A 22,517-nucleotide genomic window follows, 5' to 3' on the forward strand; every position below is an offset into this window, starting at 1 on the left:
CTTTTCTTTTTTTAGGAAAAATTTATACAGTAATGCAACCAGTTTCCTATATATACACAAAGATTGTCCAAAACAGCATATATCCAAAAAACAGCATATATCCAAAAAGTCTGCAGAGACCAAATTTGCATATATTCAAGCATGTAGATGAAGCGGTCCAAGTAATGAATGCCCAATTAGTCCTTTGCTATGTTTGGGATGGGAGCACCGAATCAACGGCTTGAATTTGGATCTAAATTTCGTATAAATTATATCGATTAGAGTGGAAAGATGAGAACAAATAGGAGCACATATTTCTAACCCCTAAAATGGAGAGATAATAGGCCGGTGAAGAATCACTCAGATTGTTCACTTTCTCAAATGAAATGAATGAATAAATGGATATTTACAGTTCAAATGTTCGTGAAACAAAAAATCACCTCAAATAACAAAAACGATAACATTTGCTTCTGCAGAAGCCATATAAAAGTAATGTAGGAAAATATAAAATAAGACAGATCGCTAATCACAAAAGAAAACCAGAGTAGACTAAATATTAGAGCAAATAACCTACTATTATGTCATGCAAGCCACAAAACTCTCCGATGAACAGAACGATATTTACAATTCAGCCACCCAACTTCTCGATGAACGTTTCAGTCAAGGTATGGCCACTGACAATTTTCGTTGCGCCAACGATCAAGTCGTATGCCATCCCTTCCTGCAACAAACAGACTACAGTCTCATCTAACTGGTTGACTGTCTCATCATGAAATCAAATCCTACTAAATACATACATATTCACATCAATGGCAACCGCTTTCTTTCACATGGTATAATAGAAATCAGCACAAAGAAAAGCTTGTGAAATCAGACTGAGCATTTGAACTATGACGCATTAGGTTTTGCCAAAAATCAGACGAGCAAGTATTTTTTTTAGTTTAAAATAACCTGTTTTTCTTCAGCCTAGATAGTGTGAGGGTGTGAAATTGGACCGCTATATGAAATCCTTAAACAATGTGCAAGTATATGTTACTATACACAACATAGCATGATAGACCATTACAAAAAATATAAAATAAAAAATAACAGAAACTCAGGTAGTTGATGCATTACAGTACTTGGAGACTATGAATGTACCTGAGCACTAAGAAAACGGAGAGCAGAAATCTCCGCAAATGTTACCCCTCCAATGAAAACAACTAGTACTATTGAGCGCCTTCCGTCACCTACTCTGTAGTATGTCAACAGGTGTCAGATAAAAAGGAAAATGCAAAAGGATCATTTCATATTTTGGATCCAGAAAGAGAAGACTTTAGAACCCATTTAGATGCATCCATAGAAATACAGTTTCTATATTTCTTTCAACATTCGCTATGCAGCTCTCTATTCATTCCATCAGTCACTATACGCGGAGAAGAGAATAGAGAAAGACCTGTAATAAAAGTAGGAAACACCCTTTCGAAAAAATCCACTACCATTTAAAGCTATAATAATAAATAAAATAAAATAAAAAAACATATTTCATGCATACAAGTATCCTAATAAAAGAAATGAAAAACAAGCCTTCGTTTTCTCTTTCTAAAAGGACATTCAATACTAGTGAAATGTGAAACAAAATCATGTTGTAACTTAAAAAGGTAAGCCATGAGGAGTTCCTGACACCACCACAATTATTGCCACAACCAATGTAATTTCAACACCATGTTGCTGCTTCCACCAATACCTTCATATATTTGACACGACCAAAGATGAGGGTGTACAATATTGCACTTAAGTAAGCATTTAATGCTCAAGTGCTCATGTCCCTTCGTTTCTTTTCTTTTCTTTTCTTTTCTTTTCTTTTTTTTTCCTTCAACCTTATAAAACAAGGGCTCAAGTGCCATCACCAAGTCTAGAAATATATATGGCCTTTTCTCATACTTGTATTATTTTTCAGCAATGACAATGATTCTGTATCTTCTTAGGGAAAAATATATATATACAAAGCAGTCTATAAATTTGAACAGTTAATGCAGCGTACCTATCCACATTGGACTGATCCCCTGGCAGATTGTCAAATGATGGACTGCTTGCAAATCCGCTCTATAAAGTTATGATTGCATATCAAAAAATTAAGAAACAGTACCACCGTATAATCAAGAAGACACGGGTAACAAGCAATGGTGTGCAATGGGAAAAAACAGGAGGGGAGAAAGAAGAATACTAACTCTCTTTGTATCTGAATGTGGTCCAGGCAAAAGCTTCAATATTTCTTCAATAGGACGCCTGATGAATCAATTGTCCACATTTAATAAAGAATAGTCCCACTATGTAAAATTCATGTGCCACTATGCATATGAAAGCAGCAATGAACAAAAACAAAAATTTATGCTAGAAATTAATAATACCAGATGATTTTTTATTTTATTATTTTTTTTTTTTTGGATTGATTGTGTATATAAATAAATTTGAAGGAAGAGAATTTACACAAAAGAGCCCAAGAAAAATCTGAAAACAAAAATGCCAAACAAAAACAAGGCCCAGCAAGGCAAAAACAAAAACCACAGCAAGAGCTATCGGACACACCCTCAAAGATAATTACATTTTAGACACACCACAATTGAAAAACCACCTCAAAAAAAACCAAAAACCAAAACTAGATAGTCACCGATTCAACACTGTCACCCAACTTAACTTGATCTGGAACAATGAAACGACGAAAAGTACATTGTACATATAGAAAGCTAGCCAAGACAACTAGGAAAAAAAAAAAAAAAAAGCTAGCCCAAGAAAATAACAGAACTTGAGAAGTAAGAATAATGTTGAATGAAAAGTGCAACTGGCAACTTCCCACATAAAAATACATATGACCAAAGGAAAATTAAAAATTCAAGGTGAAAATTAGGGGTGCAACTTGGGCCTGCCCAACTCGAACCCGACTTCGAGTTTGGTTGGGCCGGCCGGAGGTAACCCGAATTCGGGTTTCAACCCATAAAACCCAACCCGAATACATTCGGGTCGGTTGGGTTGTCCAGGTCAAAACACCCCCCCCCCCCCCCCCGGCAGGGGCTCTATGTATATATATCCACACATATACCATATTGTCAATATATACTTTTATATATAAGTGGACAAAAAATCTAGAGTTCAAAAATAGTAATATAATGAGAAGATTTGGGTACCATCAACTAATATCAAAGGATAAAAATTAATAGGCCACACAAATCGGCATTTTCCATAAAAATAAGGCTTATATTTACTTTTATATATATATATAAATTTGGATTTCCAAAAATAAAACTTAAAAGACTTCAATTTGAGATTCGGCCCTAGGAATTTCAAAATTTTGGGAGGCTTAATATGTATTTGATAAGTGTGTGTGTGTGTGTGTAAAATAGGGGTTTAGGATTCTCTGACTGTGGTGTAGAGAAGGATGGTGGTGATGGAGAATAAAAGTAGCAGTCGTGAGTGGTTGGTTATGCTGAGGGTTTTGTCAAAGCTGTGTGTGGCTGTTGCATTAGGGCTGCTCTTTGAGTTGCCATACTTGATCTAATTAAGCAAAAGAAGTGAGGATGAGGAGGGAGATGGGAGATTTATAGCTGTAGGGCGGCAAGATTATGGCGATGTATGGCGGCGGCGAGATGGCGGCGACAATAAAAGCAGCAGCGGCGAGATGGTGGCCATGACAATAGCAGCGACGGCGAGGGAAATATAATACAATAATATATATAGATGCAATTTGGATTGAGCTCGGGTTAGAACCCGAGCCCAACCCGAAATGGGGCTGTGCTAAAAATTCCAAACCTGATCCCAACCCGCCTCGGGTTGGAACCAGGCTTGAACCATTATAAACCGGGTTGGGTTCGGGTAGGGTCGGGACCCCTAGTGAAAATCCTAATCTTCTCAGTTCTCACATGCAGGCCTAAAATGTATGATGAACACATATTCAATCAAGAAATAAAGGGTTCCTATTGCCCCTTTTTCAGTTAAACCTATTTGAATCACATCATAAGGACCATGTTTCTTTTTTTGTTTATGGGTTACGAAAGTAGTTAACACAAAATTCCCTGCACATCTAAAACTTAAAAATTCATGAATGTGATGAAAAAAAGTCTATAACCCAGTGCAAGTCCTCAAGTGCTAGGAGGGGATGACTAGGTATAGACCAAACCTTTGGCAATATTTGTACTAAGTGGAGACCAATGGACTCCAACACCTTTGCACCAACCAATGGCCCCTATGAAGGAATAACAAAAGCTAGATACGATAATCTGGCATGCTCACAGCAATAACGAATATGAAGTCTTGTATTTAAAATATTAACTCACCATCCAGATCGAACTGCATGCTGCACAAGGCGAATACTGAGAGGTGCATATCCAGAAAAGACATAGGAAATATCATTGGGGCTGTTACATAAGAGATCAATCAGCAAATCAGAAGCAAGACAATAAGAACAGTTGAAAAAACTATCTTTTGAAATATATGTAACCTATGAAGATTATCCTTCATTTTCACGCGCTTTGAATGCTTTATTTATCCTTGAATTGTCAATAAATCTAAATTCACATTTGTGAATTCAGCAAACCGTATTCGGTTTTGTAAATAAGATGAGAAATAGCATTAAAATCCTTAAACAACTTCTAAAATTCAACAGCATTGTTAGGACTCAAATATGATATTCGAAGTAGTCATTTTATATCGTATGGTGCAGGTGAAATTTAAGATGTGGCAAAATTATCTTCAACAGCATGTATCTAAAAGTAGCAACACAAATAAGTTTATTATAAAAATAATAATAAAATGACTACTGGACTACTGAGAGTCTAGCCAGAACCAATTTAATGATTCAAATGGCTTCAATCTGGCTAATCTGGTTTGAAAGGAACAGTCGCAATTGACAGATCCTTTCCACTGTTGGATTAAATTAACAAAATAAATAAAGAAAAAGTTAGAAGAAAACCGCTTGGTTGTTGTCCATATATGGGCATAATCTTATATAAGTTTTCCTCTACGTCTCCAAGATTGTAGGAAGCAACACATTTTGTCCCCAGCAAAACTAACCATTTTACAGCTTGGATTCCTTCTCATCTAGTCGAGTTCATTTTAATTTGGCAATGCTCTTAAAAGAATAGGAGTCAGCTTGGTATCAGTGGGATCTTGAGAAACAAGATGGTTATATCATTCTAATAGAAAATATAAGATGAGTGTGTTAGGAGATCTATGAAGCTTACTCCCTTCCCATAAGAAGTGCCTCATTTAAGATGAGTGTATTAGGAAATCTATGAGTTCTACCATTATGCTTTCTGTAATCTAAGGTTTTCGTGCCCCATGAGGTTTACTAATTTTATTTCTTTGTGTTTCTTTCATTCGGGTTGCATTTGAAGGAGAAGATTTGGGGTTCAAGTATACAAATATGTAGAAGGTTGTAGGCTATTGGCATCTGATTGGAGTGATAACAGATAGAATAGAGGGAAAATCATCCAACTTAATGCTTGTCTAACTAGAAAGCTTTGTGAGATGATAATAACCAACTTCCTTCACCTAATTATTTTAGATCCATTAAGCTGAAAAAACAACTCCATATTAGAACCTGTTGAAATCTAAATGCAAGATGTAATCCTGAAATGGTTAAAACATAAAATGTCCAACTCAGAGATAATCTTAAGAGTATGTCTTCCACCACAACTTTTTTCTATCTAAATTTTCATTTCCCATTTAAAAAGGAATGAAGGACGAAGACAAATGGATATTTTAACCATCCGATCTATAGGCTTCTTTTATCCCAAGTTCCCAACTACTATTATTTGTCTTTGACCACCAAGAAAAATTACCTACATATGATCTTTTTCAATTCTTCATTTGCAATAGAATTATTCAGCTCTTTCCACATCTATCTCACAAAGTCAAACATGGGATTTTTGCTTTGATGAACCATGAGAATAAGGTTCCAGCTTCTTTCAGATTCATCACAACGGGTTTTTAACGGAAGAATCACTTCTTGCATCCTATACTCTTATAAGAGCTAAAAGAGACACTAATCCAAACGTTACATTTGCTTTAAAAAATCCTTTTTCCAGTAAATGTAGATGACAAACCCAATAGCTTTCATCTCAAAAGCATTGCAAATTTTGGAAGTATGTCAACTGGAACAAGGATACTTCATTTCCACATCAAGAATTCCGATAATGACTATTTAAGGACAGCATCCTTACAACTGTATGAGCTAAACTTTTTGTTTGCAATGGAATACAACTTAAGAGAGCAGAGTAGCAGCCCGTTTCATATTGAGTATACTAACCTTAAACCATAAAATAACAGATGTATTAGTGTTGGCCATGAGTCACCAAATTGGCCATCTTTTAACACTTATGTCTCTAAAAGATTATCCTAAATTCGTTCTATAACTGAAAGAAGAAAAGAAATAGAGCATCAGAAGTTTATCGTGTGAAAAGCGCAATACTTGGCTGTGTCGGTATCATCAACTACAAGTTGCAGAGCACGTTTAATCGTCAACCAGTTGCTTTTTGACTCCTGCAACACACCAGTGAAGTACAATAAATTCACTAAATACAACGAGCTACAGAACTTGATAACCAGAGCATGCAAGGGAAAAAAGGAATGCTATGCAATGAAGACTAGCCAGAAGATTCTAAACCTGTTTTCTAAACAACCCAGCTTTTTCAAGATTATTCAGTGTGGCCATGTGCTCAAAACCATAGCTGTGAAGCAGCTCTCTCCTACATCAAGTTGCAAAAGCATAAAAGATTCAGGAAGATGTTGACACAAAAATTGCATCAAATTTTGACGCCAAGAGCATCATAATTACAAAATATCACCCTGAAACAACAGAGAAATTAAATTCATCTGCACTATACTTGCCTCAAATAGTCAAAATTCTTTTTGGGTAGACCTGAATTGGTAATGGAAAATAAGATGAGAAGACGTAGGACATTGACAAGAGGCTCCTGTTTATGGATCATTTCTTCAATATACTCAAAGCAACTGCATTCATAACATGCATTAGTTCCATGATCTAAAACAATCATATCAGATGAGTATTATAACCAAACTAAATATATGTTTGAAAAAAAAAATAAATAAATAAAATAAAATAAAATAAAAAACTTGAAATATGAAGGCAAAAGAGACAAGCAAGAAACATAACATAGAAGTACATCAAAATTGATATCTTACTAATGCAGTACATTGTTATAATTGCTTGAAGTAAAAAATCCACCCTTGTAATCACTTAAAGGGAGCTAGAAAGTAAAATCTCATAAATTTTAAAATAAAAAAAAAAAATCTATAGGCAGAGAATACCAACAACACAGGTCGACATAACTATTAGTACAAGCCATTCCTAGTTATGGATAATATATAAGCACCACATCAAGTGAGATGTGAGCCACAAACCATTTGCAGGGAATTATATTGTTAATGTTCAGATCTTTAAAACTGTCTAGAAATGTATGTTTCATTTATTTATGATACCAATAGCAGACCTTGTATGTCTACTCAGTATTAAATTTGCATTAATAAATTTACAAATATGACAATCATCTCTCTTTCCCTCTTTGAAGTCATGCTTGATGCTGCCTAATATATAACAGCTAAAACCTATCATATAATATAATGGTAAGGAAGAAGATTGAGATCAATCAAAAAGAATACAAGATAATCGATTTGAACATTTATTTCGAGTTTCTATTTTGCTTGCTTGATGGATTAAACATTTACAACTAGTGCTTAATTAATTAACCCTAAGACCATGGATATAAAATAATAAGTTCTCCATGTCTGCGATGAATGAGATTTAATTCTGTTTCCACCAACAACAAAAAAAAATTCAAATAAAATCACTTCAACCTCGTTTTATGTGAAGAATTTGTGGAGAAATTAGATAGAATATGCTAAATATTCCAGCCACACGTGTCCTCATTGCAAAAAAAATGATGATCACGTTATAAATCAGTTTACAGAAAGATAATTTTCTAAGGAAGTGGCTTTACAACTTGAATATGTGAATATAACAATTTAACTTAAAAAGATGAATCATTCTACCAATTAACAAGACAAATAACAGAAGAAAAATGCTTTTGGAGCCACAAGAATTAAGTTAGTCGCAATAAAATCAAAGATGCTGACAAAGTATTCAAACTTAGATGACCAACGTCAGAACCCATGTATACTAATTTATACTGTCCTTTTGCACCTCTAAGTCCATTTACATGATATAAGAGATCCTAAAAGCACAAGCAGCATAAAAGTAAATTCTAAAGAAAGACCTAACAGCATGAGAAGCATAAAAAGTAACATAATTCTAAAGAAGACCGAATTCAACTTACATGTCATAGCTCTGAGCTTCCACAATAGTGTGTTCCATATCAAGTCGCGCCAGAAATGTTGGTTTTGATGTAAATGTAGACAAATGCTGAGCGAGACTTATATGCCTCTAGAGCAGCAATAAACAGCACATCACAACTATCAACTCAAACAATCACCACGATGTCTATACTCCAAAATAAAAGTCAAAGAAGACACTTACAGTCATTTCAGGTAAAGAATTGAGCTTTTTGACAAAGTCTTTCAATTCAGACACTGTTTGAGTCTGCATGCAAACATGGCATTCATTAGAAATTTTCTACACAATCATTTAACTGTCCAAGAAGGTAAGTGCAAAATACTTATTCTCATAGAAAATAATGAGATATGCTTTGGTGAAACATCATTTTAAATATTAGAACTGATCGATTTCATCATACTTTCTCAGGTGGCATTCATGCAAGTACATTTTAGTATGTGATAAAAAACAATCATGAGTACATATTTAAATTGTGATTACAGAAAAAATTAAAAACAGAACAGATTTTGACACAAAGTTAAGTTTCATTAACACAGATTCCAAGTTTTTGGTAAATATCCAAGGTCTTGAGTCTCAGCGACAAAATTGATGGGTGCTTAATTGCTGAACTAATGACTACTAGTGACTTACAGTACTTGATATCTCTGTGTAGTCCTGCTTCATGGATGTTGCTTTTTGCCGAAGAACCTGCAACCATACTGCAAACGATAACTAAGGAATGGAACACCAAAGAATGCAATGATCTTAAATTAAGAAGCAAATGAAAAAATCCATAACAAAGAAATATAAGATAAGTTCATAAAGACGAATACAAAGTATCATGGTAAAAATAGATCAACCTGAACAACAACTTCAAAGTTGAGATCCCGTATCTCCTTGAACAGTTTGTCACTGAAATAAGTACGATGACGGTGTAAATCAATGTGCTAAAAGTTGAAGAAACAAGGTGAAACATAAAACAAATTTCAACATAAATAAACAAATCATCTCCAGACATCAACAAAGCCCCAAAATTATAATAAGGTTATTATATCTATTGGGGAAACAAAAACAAAATAAGGGGCAAGCAATTGGCATCTACATAAAAAATAAATAAATAAAGAGAGATAGTCATTCCAAACGAGATTTATTCAGATCCACTAAAAACACAACCTTCAACCTATCACTCAAATGAGAAACACGGCCTTCTACCTATCACTCAAATAACTGACATAATAACACTGAACTCTTAACGACTTGCAGCTATTTGTTCAGCATATTTGGAATTTAGTCAAGGAGTAATTAATCTCCTTGCTTTAATTGCATGCCACTTACATACATTTAACACATAATTTCTGATATAATGTTCACTACTTGTCGAGATTACAAAATTATAAAAAGGAAAGTTTAGTATCAAAGCATAAAAGAAGAAAGTCAATACGGTGAAAGAAGACAGAAAATGTTCCAAGAATAATAAAATTGTTAACAACCCCATCAACTAAAGAAATCATAGGCCAAAATCTAACAACAGAAAGAAATGTAGAAGAGACGGAAAAGTATTGATCAGGACAAAAAGAAACAACTATGTAGCCTCCCATAAATTAAGGAACGGAGCATTAATGACAACAACGACAACAACAACAACAGAAATAAAGAAAAAAAGAAAAAAAAAATGGCTAAAAAAAAAAAAAAAAACCTCAAGTGACGGCAAAATAATATAATCGAAGACGCAGTTCACCTCGAATTAAGTGGAACCTTAATCTTTTTTCCCTCTTGCTTATCGCTCATGATGGATGAGTCTAGCTCCACAGCACCATTACTGACACGAAGAAACTGCATCAAATCTTTTAGAGATCGCTTATGGCAAAATCCAGTAAAAAAAAATTGACCACTTCTTATCATCAATAAATATATCCAATAAAGGCACTACTAATTCTCTAACAGGAGAGTACTAGGATATCAATGTGAGACAACAATGGTTAAAGTTTTCTGGCACTAATTTTGACCCCAAAAAAAAAAATTGGAAACTGTTGCACTATTACCTTAAGGAGCTAATTTTTGAAAAAAACAATTCCAGATATTAAAAATTTACAACATTGAGTGGAGCTTAGATGACAGAGAAGATACAATTTCAAAAACTAATAGCAAAATCATAACCCTATCGAGTAAATCCAACTAATACAAGAATAACCAAGAAGATAGAGCCATATAAGCCTTACATCCATAAATTACCAGATATGTTATTTAGACCGACCTGTCTCCTCTATTACAGTCTCAAGGTATATAGATTATAAATTGCAAATTTTCATATATAATCAGGATAAATTATATTCTTTGTTTTTACAAGCTTTTACCTCATCCAACAGTCCTTCATATGTCAACTGGGTACACATAGGAGTGACCATGTCCACCTGCAACCAAGTTTAACGATTGTTTAGCCAAATATATGACTACTTAGTAATCAAATAATACATTAACATTATGGTGGAAATAGTTCTCCAGCACTCAACCATGCATAATAATAATATCGTTGAATGATAATTAATTTTTTTTTTTTTCCTAGTTGGGACTCACACACACTACCTCCACTGAGGTTTGAACCCCTGACCTCCCTTTGGGAAGTAGGAGCCTTGTACCGCTAGGCCACAGGCCTGTTGATAATTAAATTATTAATTTCAAACATGGGATATATATGGTGTATGATCATTACTTAACCAACACCAAAACTGGATGCAGCAAGGTTTTGGCTTTGATTTAGGATTCGAATGTTCTATGAGTTAGGCTAAGGGCTAAACTTGCAAGCTAAAACGTCGGAGCATTTAAATGATCGGGGAACATAGGAGACAGAGAGAGAGCAAAAGGAAGATTTCGTGTGTTGCATTTCCAATAAGAATAAAAACTAAAAATAAAACCAAAAGAAACTAGATCTATACTAAAGGGGGAGGGAGGCAATTGTGAAGCATGTCAAGCAAAACCTCAACAAACATTAAGCTTAAGCACCTATTCCCAATCATGATTTAATAAATGAAATATAACCAAACATGCAGGTTTAACCAAACTGAACAATATTAGCATAAACATCGGCAATTTTACTATCAAATGTGAATGTCATTACTTATAATTAGCAACCTTTTCCACTTTTAGCTCCATTTGCATTATATTCTCCCCAAAGATGAGCATACTATTTCTAGATGTTACACCCTCCTTTCAATGATAATCAATTATTAATATACACTATATTGTTGCAAGAATCAAAGCAGTTTTATTGAAAAACTGAGAGAGCTATGGACTACATAGAAACAAATGCAATTTGCATAAACATGGTTATATATAAGCTCACTCATAAGTCATAATTATTCTGCTGAAATGGACAAAAGAAAACAATACCTCTCTGTCGATGAGTATAAGTGTATTTATCTCTGGTACACCCATCTGAAGTAAGAAATAATTTGTTATTGCAAAACTACAAAGATACTTTAATATCCGAGACAGACTATTTCTGAAGCTAGAATGAAAAGGAATTAGATGATATATAATTACATCAGATAAGTTGACAGGCTCTTCTGCCTGCATGCGATTCAAAATGTCAGCAACACGTACTGATGCTTTGCCTTTGGCCCTCACATTGGGTATCAATCCAAAAGAGAACTGCAATTCAGAAACGAATAATAGCAGTCAGAACAACATAAATGATTTAAGAGTATACGAATATACAGCAACCGCATGGTAATAATATTATTATTTTATAACACCCTATATGAGCTATCGTACTACAAAATTAAATTCAGGGTACTACATAGCCTTTACATAGATCATTAAATTTTACAATTAAACAAATAATGAACCTCAAGCTTGTGAATGGCTTTTGCCATATGCCACAGAGAGCTCGTATCACCATCTACTAGGCATTCCTATCAAATAAAAAGCACCCCAAAATAAGACATTAGCAGCTAAAGGAAATATATTTTTTTTGTAAATCTCCAAGGAAACAGCAATCAAGCCTCACTTTATAGGCAAGGTCAAGTTCAAACGATAGTACATCCTCGTCCAAAGGAACTACGTGTAATGGATACTCTCCTACAGTCAACAAGTGATGAACTTTTTCCTCCTCGAGTATCTGCAAAATAAGAAGAAAAAATAGACACATACAGTGTGTGTTCAAACGACAGATATATAAAGATTTTAGTCATCAAATCAAATCTTACAATGTACCAACCGATAGAAGACCAAGAAAGGTTACCTTCTCACAAGCAACTGCGCGACGAGGAACAAAATAAACAAAGTACTCTCTTTGAAGTCCCTTTGAAATATCATTATGAACATGCGAGCTAATTAACTTCATCAAATTAAGCTGAGTTCGGACAAGGTAAATCACTTTGGTGCATTCAGTCTGAATTGGTTCCGCACTAAGATACCGCAATTCAACCCCATGCTCCTGATCACAAGTAACAGTAACTTCTCAAAGTTATCAACTAAAATTCCCATCTGACAGCATTTGTGTTTCTCTCTTCCCCTTTTTATAAAATTATAGTATGCATGTATCTATATAATATTTCTACTTTTGATAATCTCTTTTCCTTGAAAAAAGATATATATAATAATAAAAAAGGGAAAAGAGGCCGTAAATTGAAATTTTTATATCAATTATCAAAAATTCAGTTAATTTAACAGGCATACATTGAAATTTTTATATCAATTATCCAAAAATTCAGTTAACTCACAAACTCACTACGGCAAAGAAAAGAACTGAACTGAAAATCAACAGGAGCAACAAGAACAAGTTCGAGAGAGAATTGCCTTAAGAAGCGAGGTCTGGACGATCAGAGAGAGTGACCCGCCAAGCTTCGGGTCTATAACCAAACACTTTTTTCCTCGATTCTGCAAATTCAAATATACAATATAACAGTTTAAGAAATTCAGCGAAAAAAGGAATACGTGAAATATACATATGAACTGAATCACGATGCATTTTTTGAAATTGAACTCACGTTCTTGAGAATAGTAATGAGCTCCTTCTGAGATTGATCTCTGATTATCATACAAATTTGACAAAACATTAAAAAAATGATACAATTACTGTAATCAAATTCAAAATTAGCAATGAATCGGTTATATATACCTTAAATATGTTAGATTGAGAGGGGCATTGTCCAAGTTAGGAATCTGCGCCATTCTCTCTCTCTCTCTCTCTCCCTCTGAGCAGAGAGAACACGAAGACGATGATGCCGCTTTAGGGCTTCAAATGGAGCTGGGTCCCACTTGAATAAATCTAGCACTTAACAATTGTTAATTATCTAATCACCAAGTACTGTAATGTAATCCTGTGTCCCAAAGTGATATATGAAGGTTAAAGGCTCTTTTTCAACTACGTTTTGTCTAAAAACGAAACGAACAGTATTTTGAATAGGCATGGTAGAATGTTGTTTGGTAAGGTCTTGTTTGGCGTTTTGTTTCTGTTATTTTTATTTTTGAATTTTTATAATATTAATTTTGGCAACAAAAAGATATTTGGTACTACCTTGTTTTGTTTTATTTTATTTTATACAGTGCTAGCATTTCCTGATGACTCAAAATTAAAATATCAAAAAATTATTTTTTTTTATTTTGATAACTGTTTATGGCCCAAAGCCATAACATTAGCGCAACACGGGTCAAAAACAAATCGCCTAAAAAATCGTTCCCAAACATACTTTCAATTTTTTCCAAAATACTCCTACAGCAAAAACATTATTTCTGTTTTAATCAAAAACAAAATGCCTAAAATAAAACGCATGTCTAAGTTTGTCGTAAGATTATTGGAAGCAAAAATATAAAATATGTTTGTTAGATTTGGTACGCGTTTTGTTTAAATATAAATATTTTGAATAGTAATTGAAATTATGTTTGTTTTCTCCCATTGTTGCAAAATTTTTAGAAATAAAACTATGAAAATAATTTAGTAAAAAAATATAATAATTAATTTAAAAATGTCATTTTATAAGCACCCGCATCCATTTTGTTATTCTTTTGAGCCGGGTATATTCCCAATGAATGTTTCATGCGTGTATTTTTTTTTTCTTTTTTTCTTTTTTGAATCATATATATACAAATTTTAGTTGTTGCAATGCATGATCGTCAGTATGTTTTGTATATGATGACACATAACTACCTGTATAACGTGCAATGTGTATGGGTCAGCATACTGAACTCAGCAGGAACAACAGCCTTATCATCTGTCCTCTCACTGCAGATGGTTCTCTGTGTATTAGAGTTTTTTCTCCGATCTGTTATGTTCTGCTGGTATGGCTTCCCTGAAAACTCCAGATCGTTGTTTCTGCAGGTGGTCCGCTCGGTTGGTCTCCTGTGTTTTGTGGTTTTTCGGATCAAGTGCTGTGATCGGTAGTCCGCAAATCGGCCAATCTTCGCAGATCTTCCCCTTTGATTCCGGTATTGTGTCGGTTTCCTTGGTTTTCCTTGTAGTTCTGCTTAGGTCTATGTTTTGTTTTGGGTTATGTATAGTCCCGATGTTGCTTTGGGTTTCCATGGCGGGTCAATCTCTTCTAGGCATTGCAGTCTTAGCCATGGAATATGGAGACTGGTTGGGTGTTGTTGCTTTTAGTCCTACCGCCAGTACGCCATTGATGCTTCGATCTTCAATCTATTGTGGTGTTTTGGTGCATCTCTTTTGCGTTCCGGGCTTTTTTCTGGCGTGTCCCTTTTCATTTTGTTTAGGAGCGTATCAGTTGTTGGGGTTGAAGTTGGGGAGACTTTTAGGGCTTTTGCAAGTTGACTGGGTCTCTATAGCATGGTTGATGTATCCTCTATCTGCGACAATCCGACCTGTGTTTATTCCAAGCGCCATGGCCTATGGGTCGTGGCAGGGTGTTGCCGGAATGTTTTGCCCGCCGGTACGCCATTGATGCTTCAATCTTCAATCTATTGTGGTGTTTTGGTGCATCTCTTTTGCGTTCCGAGCTTTCTTCTGGCGTATCCCCTTTCATTTTGTTTGGGAGCGTATCAGTTGTTGGGGTTGAAGTTGGGGAGACTTTTAGGGCTTTTGCAAGTTGACTGGATCTCTGTAGCATGGTTGATGCATCCTCTGTCTGCGACGATCCGAGCTGTGTTTATTCCGAGCGCCATGGCCTATGGGTCGTGGCAAGGTGTTGTCGGAATGTTTTTGTCACGCTAGTAAATAATCGGTGCATGGCTTCTATACTGATACTTGGGATCACAGTTGTTTTTATGTTGCAGAGGGATTTAATGCTGACGGAGGCTCGCCGGCATTCTCTTGCTCTTCTCCGTTTGATTACTCTGCGGCCAAATGCCGTTTTTGGTTCTTAGGCTGTACTGTTGGGTTTCAGATGGTAGACCCCAGGGTTATGATGTTGCTGAATGTGCGTGATATAAATGCATGGTACGTGACAATGTCAAAGGCAATTATGTCGTGGTTAGTGGTGCTTGTACGTGCAAGACACGATATCTTTATAGGGCTCATCTGTGTTCACGTGGCCCTTGTTCTCAGTCTTTGCTGGAGCCTTGGCAGTCTCTTTGGACAGCTAGTTTACAATTTGGGTTTGACTTTTATCTTCTGTGGTGGGATATGCTTAGTTGTAATTTTGTTATGGTTATACGTGGTCTTGTGGTTTTTTTGTTTTGTTGGGATGTTCTGTTGTTTGCTTTTGTTATGGTTTGTGTGTTGTTGTTCTGTTTCTTGTAGATGCCGTAGGACGTTTCTATTGCCAGGCCAAAAAAAAAAAAAATACATGATAATCAATACATGTGAGTTATATAATTTAGGGTTTAATTCAGTTACACCCCCTGTGGTTTGTCTAATCTTCGAGGAGACTCCCTCACATTTGCAAAAATTCAGTCAATCCCCCTACTTTTTCTGACACACATCAGTCTCTCCCATCGGTCAACGGTTAAAGCTGGTCAAAGCCATTTTGTGCCGACATCAGCAAAAAATTAAGTTTTAATACCCAGATTGCCCCTCAACGGTTGTGTTTGGCTATAAACAATAACGGTTATGTTTGGCTTCAGCATATATACCAATTTTAATGCCCAGATTGCCCCTTAACTCTCCAACGGTCATGTTTGGCACCTCTATAAATAGCAAACAGCTGTAGTTCATTACAATATCTTCCTCTCTTCCTCTCTTATATTTTCCTATGTAAACTGATGTCTCAATCAAGCATAAATAGTCGCAAAGGTAGTGGCAGAGGTTATATACAGTATATGAACAAGATTTGTCGTTGTCAGGATTTTGCTATAGTGAATGTTACAGAGAATGATAAAAATCACAACAAACGAAGGTTGTATTATACTTGTGAAAATCAAACATGTAGTTTTTGGAAATAGTGTAACCCTATATATGGTTCTGTTGCTGTTGCTGTTGCTGGTGTTGGTGCTGCTAAGGAGTATTCACTTGCAAATCAACTTCTGCTTGAGGTTGTTGCTGAATTGAGGTTGCAGAGACAAGCTATAGATTCAGGTTACAAGTTGTTGAAACAGCTATTTTGTATTTGAAGATAGTTGTATTTACTTATTTCTTGTTATCTGTTTTTGCTATTTTTTTCTGATAAAGTGATGCAAGGAATATTAACCTATATTGAGTGCATTTACCACAGAAAAAATCATTCATCTATTATCACTGCACATGCATATACCACCACAAATCAAGCATCATTTATTACTGAAAAATCACAAAAAAAAATAATAATAATAATAAATAACCAATGTCAACTACAACTTACAAGTTTCAAGTTTCAAACAAACTAGGTTAATATTTAATACAATCCTTGCAACATTGGAATGAAAAGAAACAAAAGCAACATTGCAACATTGGCATCAAAAGCAACAAAAATCCTAAAACCAGCTCACTATTGTGTGGTGAATAAAACCCAAAGGAGTCACCAACATAAACATTATATGGTTCTTTCCTTGTACTGCTTTTGCTACCCTCTCTGCAATTGAAAGTCAGTATTAGAATACTAATGCAACAATAAAATTAATATTTATCAGGATAAATATTAGGTAATTTATTGCTTAACCATGATGGAAGATTAACATCAGTACCACTCTGACTTGGTTGTCTTCCAGCTCTGCTGCCACTCTGGTTTGGCTGTCTTCCAACTCTGTTGTCACTCTGAATTGGTTGTGAACAACTTCTCATATTCATATTTGGTTGAGAACCACCACTCATGCCACTCACATTTGGTTGAGAAACTCCTCTTGCATATATATTTCTTCCACCTCTTGCACTTACATTTCTTCCACCTCTGCTAGCAGTTTGGGACTGGAAAAAAATTAAAAAATAGTTAAGTGTAGTATTGGGTAATCATAGAATTGAAAATTTGTTATAGTGAACATAAGTAAAGGCATATACATGTTGTGTAACACCAGAAGTTTCTGCTCCTTCTGATCCTTGAATTTGAGACCTTATGTTCCACTAAATTAACAATTAGAATGTATATAAATCACCATTAAAATAAATTCTCTTGTTGTTGCATTTCTTTCTCTTGATGTTTGAGCTCTCTGGCAAGTCCTCCTATTATGACCAGCAATACTTGCATGTTAATACTGATGATCTCTTAGGTACTGCACTTGCAAAGGTAGGTTCACCTTGTTCCCTTCTTCTATTTTTTCTTGGTCTACCCGTCAATCTTCTTGGTTTAGGAGGATATGAGTCAATTGAAGGACTTTTTGGCCATAACTTTTCATCCACCAAAGGATGAATCATCCCACTCTTGACAATTAGATATGTGTCTTTGGTGTAATAAGGATCACAAAAAAGCTCAGGGTCCTATCTATTCCATGAAATAGCACTAGCTGCATGCCTACAGGGTATCCCTGATATTTGTCATGTTCTACATAAGCAAGTCCTCAAGTTTAAATTAACCACACTTACTCCCACTACTTCATGGACTTCATACTTCTTCTTCCCAATAGGACAAACTCTATATCATCTTGATTCTTGAATGGATTTGTTTAATTTTTTCAAGGCATTTGGTGTCAAATTTCCCTTCCAAGCTAAATCTTTGTGATACCTTTTTTCTATATTCTCTCTATTAATTTAATTCTAATCCACTCAAGCATATTCGAGATTGGCTTAGACTTATAATGACTAACCCAGTTGTTAAAGGATTCAGTCAAATTATTTGTGATATGGTTACTCTTTGATGTTTCACTATATCCCACCCTATACCACATTTCCAAAGGCATGTCCATTAGTCAATCATGAGCTTCTATAGAAATCTCATTCATGTGATTCATTGCATCATTAAATTCAAGTTGATTGCATGATCTAGCAGCCTTCAAAAAAAAAAAAATTCAATAATAAGCCAGGATTATTCTTCTTAAAACTGTTAAACAAGTGCCCACAACATATCCTATGGTTTGCCTCAGGAAACAAGTTTGAAATTGCAACCTCAAGACCTTGAAATGCAAAATAAAATTAATTAAAAGTAATAATGAACAAGTTAAAGAAATAAATTATACATTCTGCATATCAGACATAATTGCCCAATGTCTGGCTTGTGCATCTGCACCAAAAATATCCTTCAAATTATCTAAGAAAAAAGTTCATTTCTCCTTTCCTTCACTTTCTACCACAGCATAATCAATAGGAAATAGACCATTATTGCCATCCAAGGCCACAGCTGACAAAAGCACTCCACCATGTGGGCCCTTTAAAAAACAGCCATCCAACTCAATGAATGCCTTGCAGCCTTTTATAAACCAAGACCTCAAAGCATCAAAAGTAATGAAAATCTTTCTAAATCTATTGACTCTGTTGAATTCAGCATCATAATAATCAATTGTGACCAAACTGCCAAGGTTTATCCCCTGATTTCATTCCTATAGGAGGGCAGCAAACTGTATGACTTCATATGGTTACCCTCAATCACATCAAATGCCTTTCTTTTTGCCTTATATCATTGTTGTTTCTTTACCCTAATGCCATATTTCTCATGCAATGTAGATCGTAGACTTTCAACTGTCATTTGTGGGTTTTGTTTAAGTTTGTCAAAAAACTTCTTTGCAATCTATGTAGAATTGGCTAATGTATTTTTATCACCCCTTACACAAGAATGACTGTCACTGTATGTTTTTATCATATAAGTCTTGCAAGGCAGTGGGGAGGCATGGATCCTCGATAAACAACCTTTGGCTTTGTAGATACAAGTTACTATTTTACTCTCATTTTTGGTTTTTCTAATTTGAAACCTTTCTTGGACTGTATAATTTGTCAACACCTCTCTAAAATGTTTCACATTTTGAAACAACATATATTGTTCTAGTTTAATAGGTTATCCTTTAACCTTTGCATATTTTTTTCCTTTCATTTTTTTATCCCAATCTTTACTGTTTGATCTATTTCTATTTGGATATTTCACACCAATCTATACACTTGAATTAGAACGTGCTTCATCACATGACTCATAATCTGACAGGTCATCCTCACAATCCACATTATAGTCTTCATCACTGTATTTAAACCCTACATACTCATTATCTGAGCTATCAATGTCAGTTTCAACACAATCAGTATCATCTGCTGCCATTCAATCTTGATTCTCTTTCCTAAAATCATACAGCTCATCTTTCTCCACATCACTATCATTTTCCTCATTGTTTTCATCATCCACTTCCTCATCATTTTCATCACTCAGTCCCTCACTATTTTCAGCATCCACTCTATAATCCATATTCTCATAAGGCTCATCCATATCAGCTGATATATTTAAACGTTCAATTTCTTCTATCTCAAAATACATATTAATGTTAGTTTTTTCACTATTTAATTACAACATGTCTAACAAATCAGCTTCATTCCCAACCAACATCTTAGAATAAGAACCAGGAATATCACAGTATACAACATAGGTAAACCCTAAACCCCCAGGATAATCCTCAAGAACAACTCTACTTATGTCTTACAAGAAATCATATAAACCATATTTATTAGGGTTTACATGATTAACAGTTCTACATTTTGACTGGTAGTGCACATGAAAATTATGATAAATATCTCACATCATTGTAAATACATATGAGAATATAAATAATAATAAAAAGGCACTGTCCAATTGAAACAAAGAAAATCATAAACTCACAATTTAAATTAAAGCAATAAAATATCAATTTTACAGAAATTTAACATAAATGAAACAAATTTATGCATTTTCAAATAAAACCCTAAATTAATCGAACAAATTAAAGACAAATTTAACAAAAATTCAACAAATATGCATTTTCAAGTAAAACCCTAAATCAATCGAACAAATTAAAGACAAATTGAACAAAAATTCAATAAATTCAACCAACCGACCATGATAAACTAATCTTAAACCCCCAAATCAAGATCCTAAGTTACAAATCAAAAGTTAACAAACCCTAAACCCCCAAACCAAAACAACCGAACAAAGAAACACTAAAAAACTAACCTATTTTCACAAACCCCAAACCCTATCAAATAAAACCAAATCGATTTATAGAGAGACAAAATTCATACCATAAAATCGCAATATTTTCTGAACAGCTTCAAATCAAACAAATTATTCCCCTTCGAACCTTCAATTATCTGCAGATATGTTATTTGATCAAGCGTAAAAGGTGTAGGCTTCAACCATAATCGATGTCTTGACAAATGAAACTAGGGTTATCTCTCTCTATCTCTCTAGGATTAGTTGTGAAAATGAAAATGAAAAAGCTAACTTTGGGTTAAGGAAGTAGTGGAGTGGATTCAAGTGTTTGGCTGCAAGATTACACGGTGTCTGGTTCAACAGATAAAACTAACGTTGGTGTGAGTTATAAAAACGTTGTTTGGTCAAGTGTATATAGGAAAACGACAAAAGGGTAAATTAGTTATTACATTCATTTATTTGTTTTTGTCAGCCAACAATGTCTGACAGGGGGTCTGACTAAATTTTTACAAATGTGGGGGGTCTCCTTGAAGATTGAACAAACCATAGAGGGTGTAACTGAATTAAACCCTATATTTTATTAGTTTCCCTGTTCATGTATATTCATGTGAGTTTAACAGTATATAATTGAGGAAATTGTATTTTATACTTGGTAAAAATGTGAAGTCTAGTAGCATGGCTGACTTTATTTTTTTACTTTCTCTTTTCATGTTCATGTGGGTTTGATCACATAATTTTTGATTTTATAGTTGTTGAACTATGAAACTTTGGCACCATGTACACTTCCTCAGCTTAATTTATTTTTTATACAATTTTGTGTGTTTATTTATCTCTGCAATTCTGATTTCACAAATTATTAAATATATCTGTGTGTTTATTTGTTTCTGCAATTCTGATTTCACAAGTTATTGTAAGCATTTTGACAAGATGACCATAATCTTTGGGGATTCACATGCTTCTGGTAGGTTGTTATTTATTTATTTTTTTTATTTTTTTTTTTTTGTCTCTCTCTCAAAGTAACAGAGACTACAACAAAGCAGCACCAACGGATGCCATAATAACAGACAAATTAGCCTCCAAAGCTGAAAGCAACCAAAAAAGCCACACCGACCAAAGAAAATCATTACACTTTTTAGACAAAGTCCATTTACTCAATAAATGGGCAACTCTATTGCAAGAACGAGGTGCCCATCCCAGAGAGAACCCCAAGTTGAAACCCAACAAACTCCTAATATCGTCAACCAAAATGGCCAAACGGCAATTCGAGGGCAGGTATGACCACCCTTCTACTAGACTACCCAAAACCACCCACGTGCCAACGCATTATGCGCCTTGGGAAGGCCATAACATAATCATCTTCTAATTATGTACCATCAGGTGGTAAAGTAAATGATGAGGTCCAATCTCCCTCGAAAACTAGTAAAATGATTACACTGGTTGATGTGTGCATTGAAAAACTTAATGCATTAGAGGGGTTGATGATATCCATTATATTAAGGTCTTATGGATGAGTGATGATGATAAGTTGTGGAGGGACATCTTTCTTTGCATTCCTGACGATAGGAAGGTTGGTTGGGTCGTAATACCCCTAATTTTAAAAGGAAAGTCTCGGTATTTATTTATTTGTTTTAATTGTATTTTTAATTATTTAATTGATTATTTGACTAATTGCTTATGGGTTTAATTGAATTAAATGTTACATGAGTATTTGATTATGTGTTTATGTGTTATTTGTATTTGTCTACGTGTTAATTGTTTAATTAGATTATGTGCTTAAATAGTGTTGTGATTAATTGTAAATTAAATAT

General features: G+C 34.6%; 1 protein-coding gene across 2 annotated transcripts; it reads right to left on the reverse strand.

Annotated features, from left to right (window-relative positions):
* Positions 1 to 332: 332 nt before the first annotated feature.
* LOC132271092 (vacuolar protein-sorting-associated protein 33 homolog) lies at positions 333 to 13,640 on the reverse strand. Of its 2 annotated transcripts, none has more exons than XM_059772356.1 (22): positions 13,425 to 13,632; positions 13,294 to 13,333; positions 13,103 to 13,183; positions 12,546 to 12,740; positions 12,312 to 12,422; positions 12,151 to 12,216; positions 11,846 to 11,953; positions 11,693 to 11,737; positions 10,660 to 10,716; positions 10,044 to 10,138; positions 9,166 to 9,217; positions 8,957 to 9,013; positions 8,510 to 8,572; positions 8,310 to 8,416; positions 6,844 to 6,966; positions 6,620 to 6,701; positions 6,425 to 6,495; positions 4,290 to 4,370; positions 2,190 to 2,247; positions 2,003 to 2,064; positions 1,120 to 1,213; positions 333 to 700 (listed from the first exon to the last, which is right to left on the reverse strand). In XM_059772356.1, exons 1-22 carry the CDS (start codon positions 13,475 to 13,477, stop codon positions 608 to 610), a joined length of 1,794 nt encoding a protein of 597 aa, XP_059628339.1. In that variant the 5' UTR covers positions 13,478 to 13,632; the 3' UTR covers positions 333 to 607. The 2 variants fall into 2 exon arrangements, 1 of the variants encoding a protein (XP_059628339.1); XR_009469650.1 differs by having other exon boundaries at positions 661 to 700; positions 1,120 to 1,414; positions 13,425 to 13,640.
* Positions 13,641 to 22,517: the final 8,877 nt, after the last annotated feature.

This window comes from Cornus florida, unplaced genomic scaffold (assembly GCF_030987335.1).
Source record: "Cornus florida cultivar Cherokee Brave unplaced genomic scaffold, ASM3098733v1 CherokeeBrave_3.0.0_Hap2_Chr08, whole genome shotgun sequence".
Lineage (NCBI taxonomy): Eukaryota > Viridiplantae > Streptophyta > Magnoliopsida > Cornales > Cornaceae > Cornus > Cornus florida.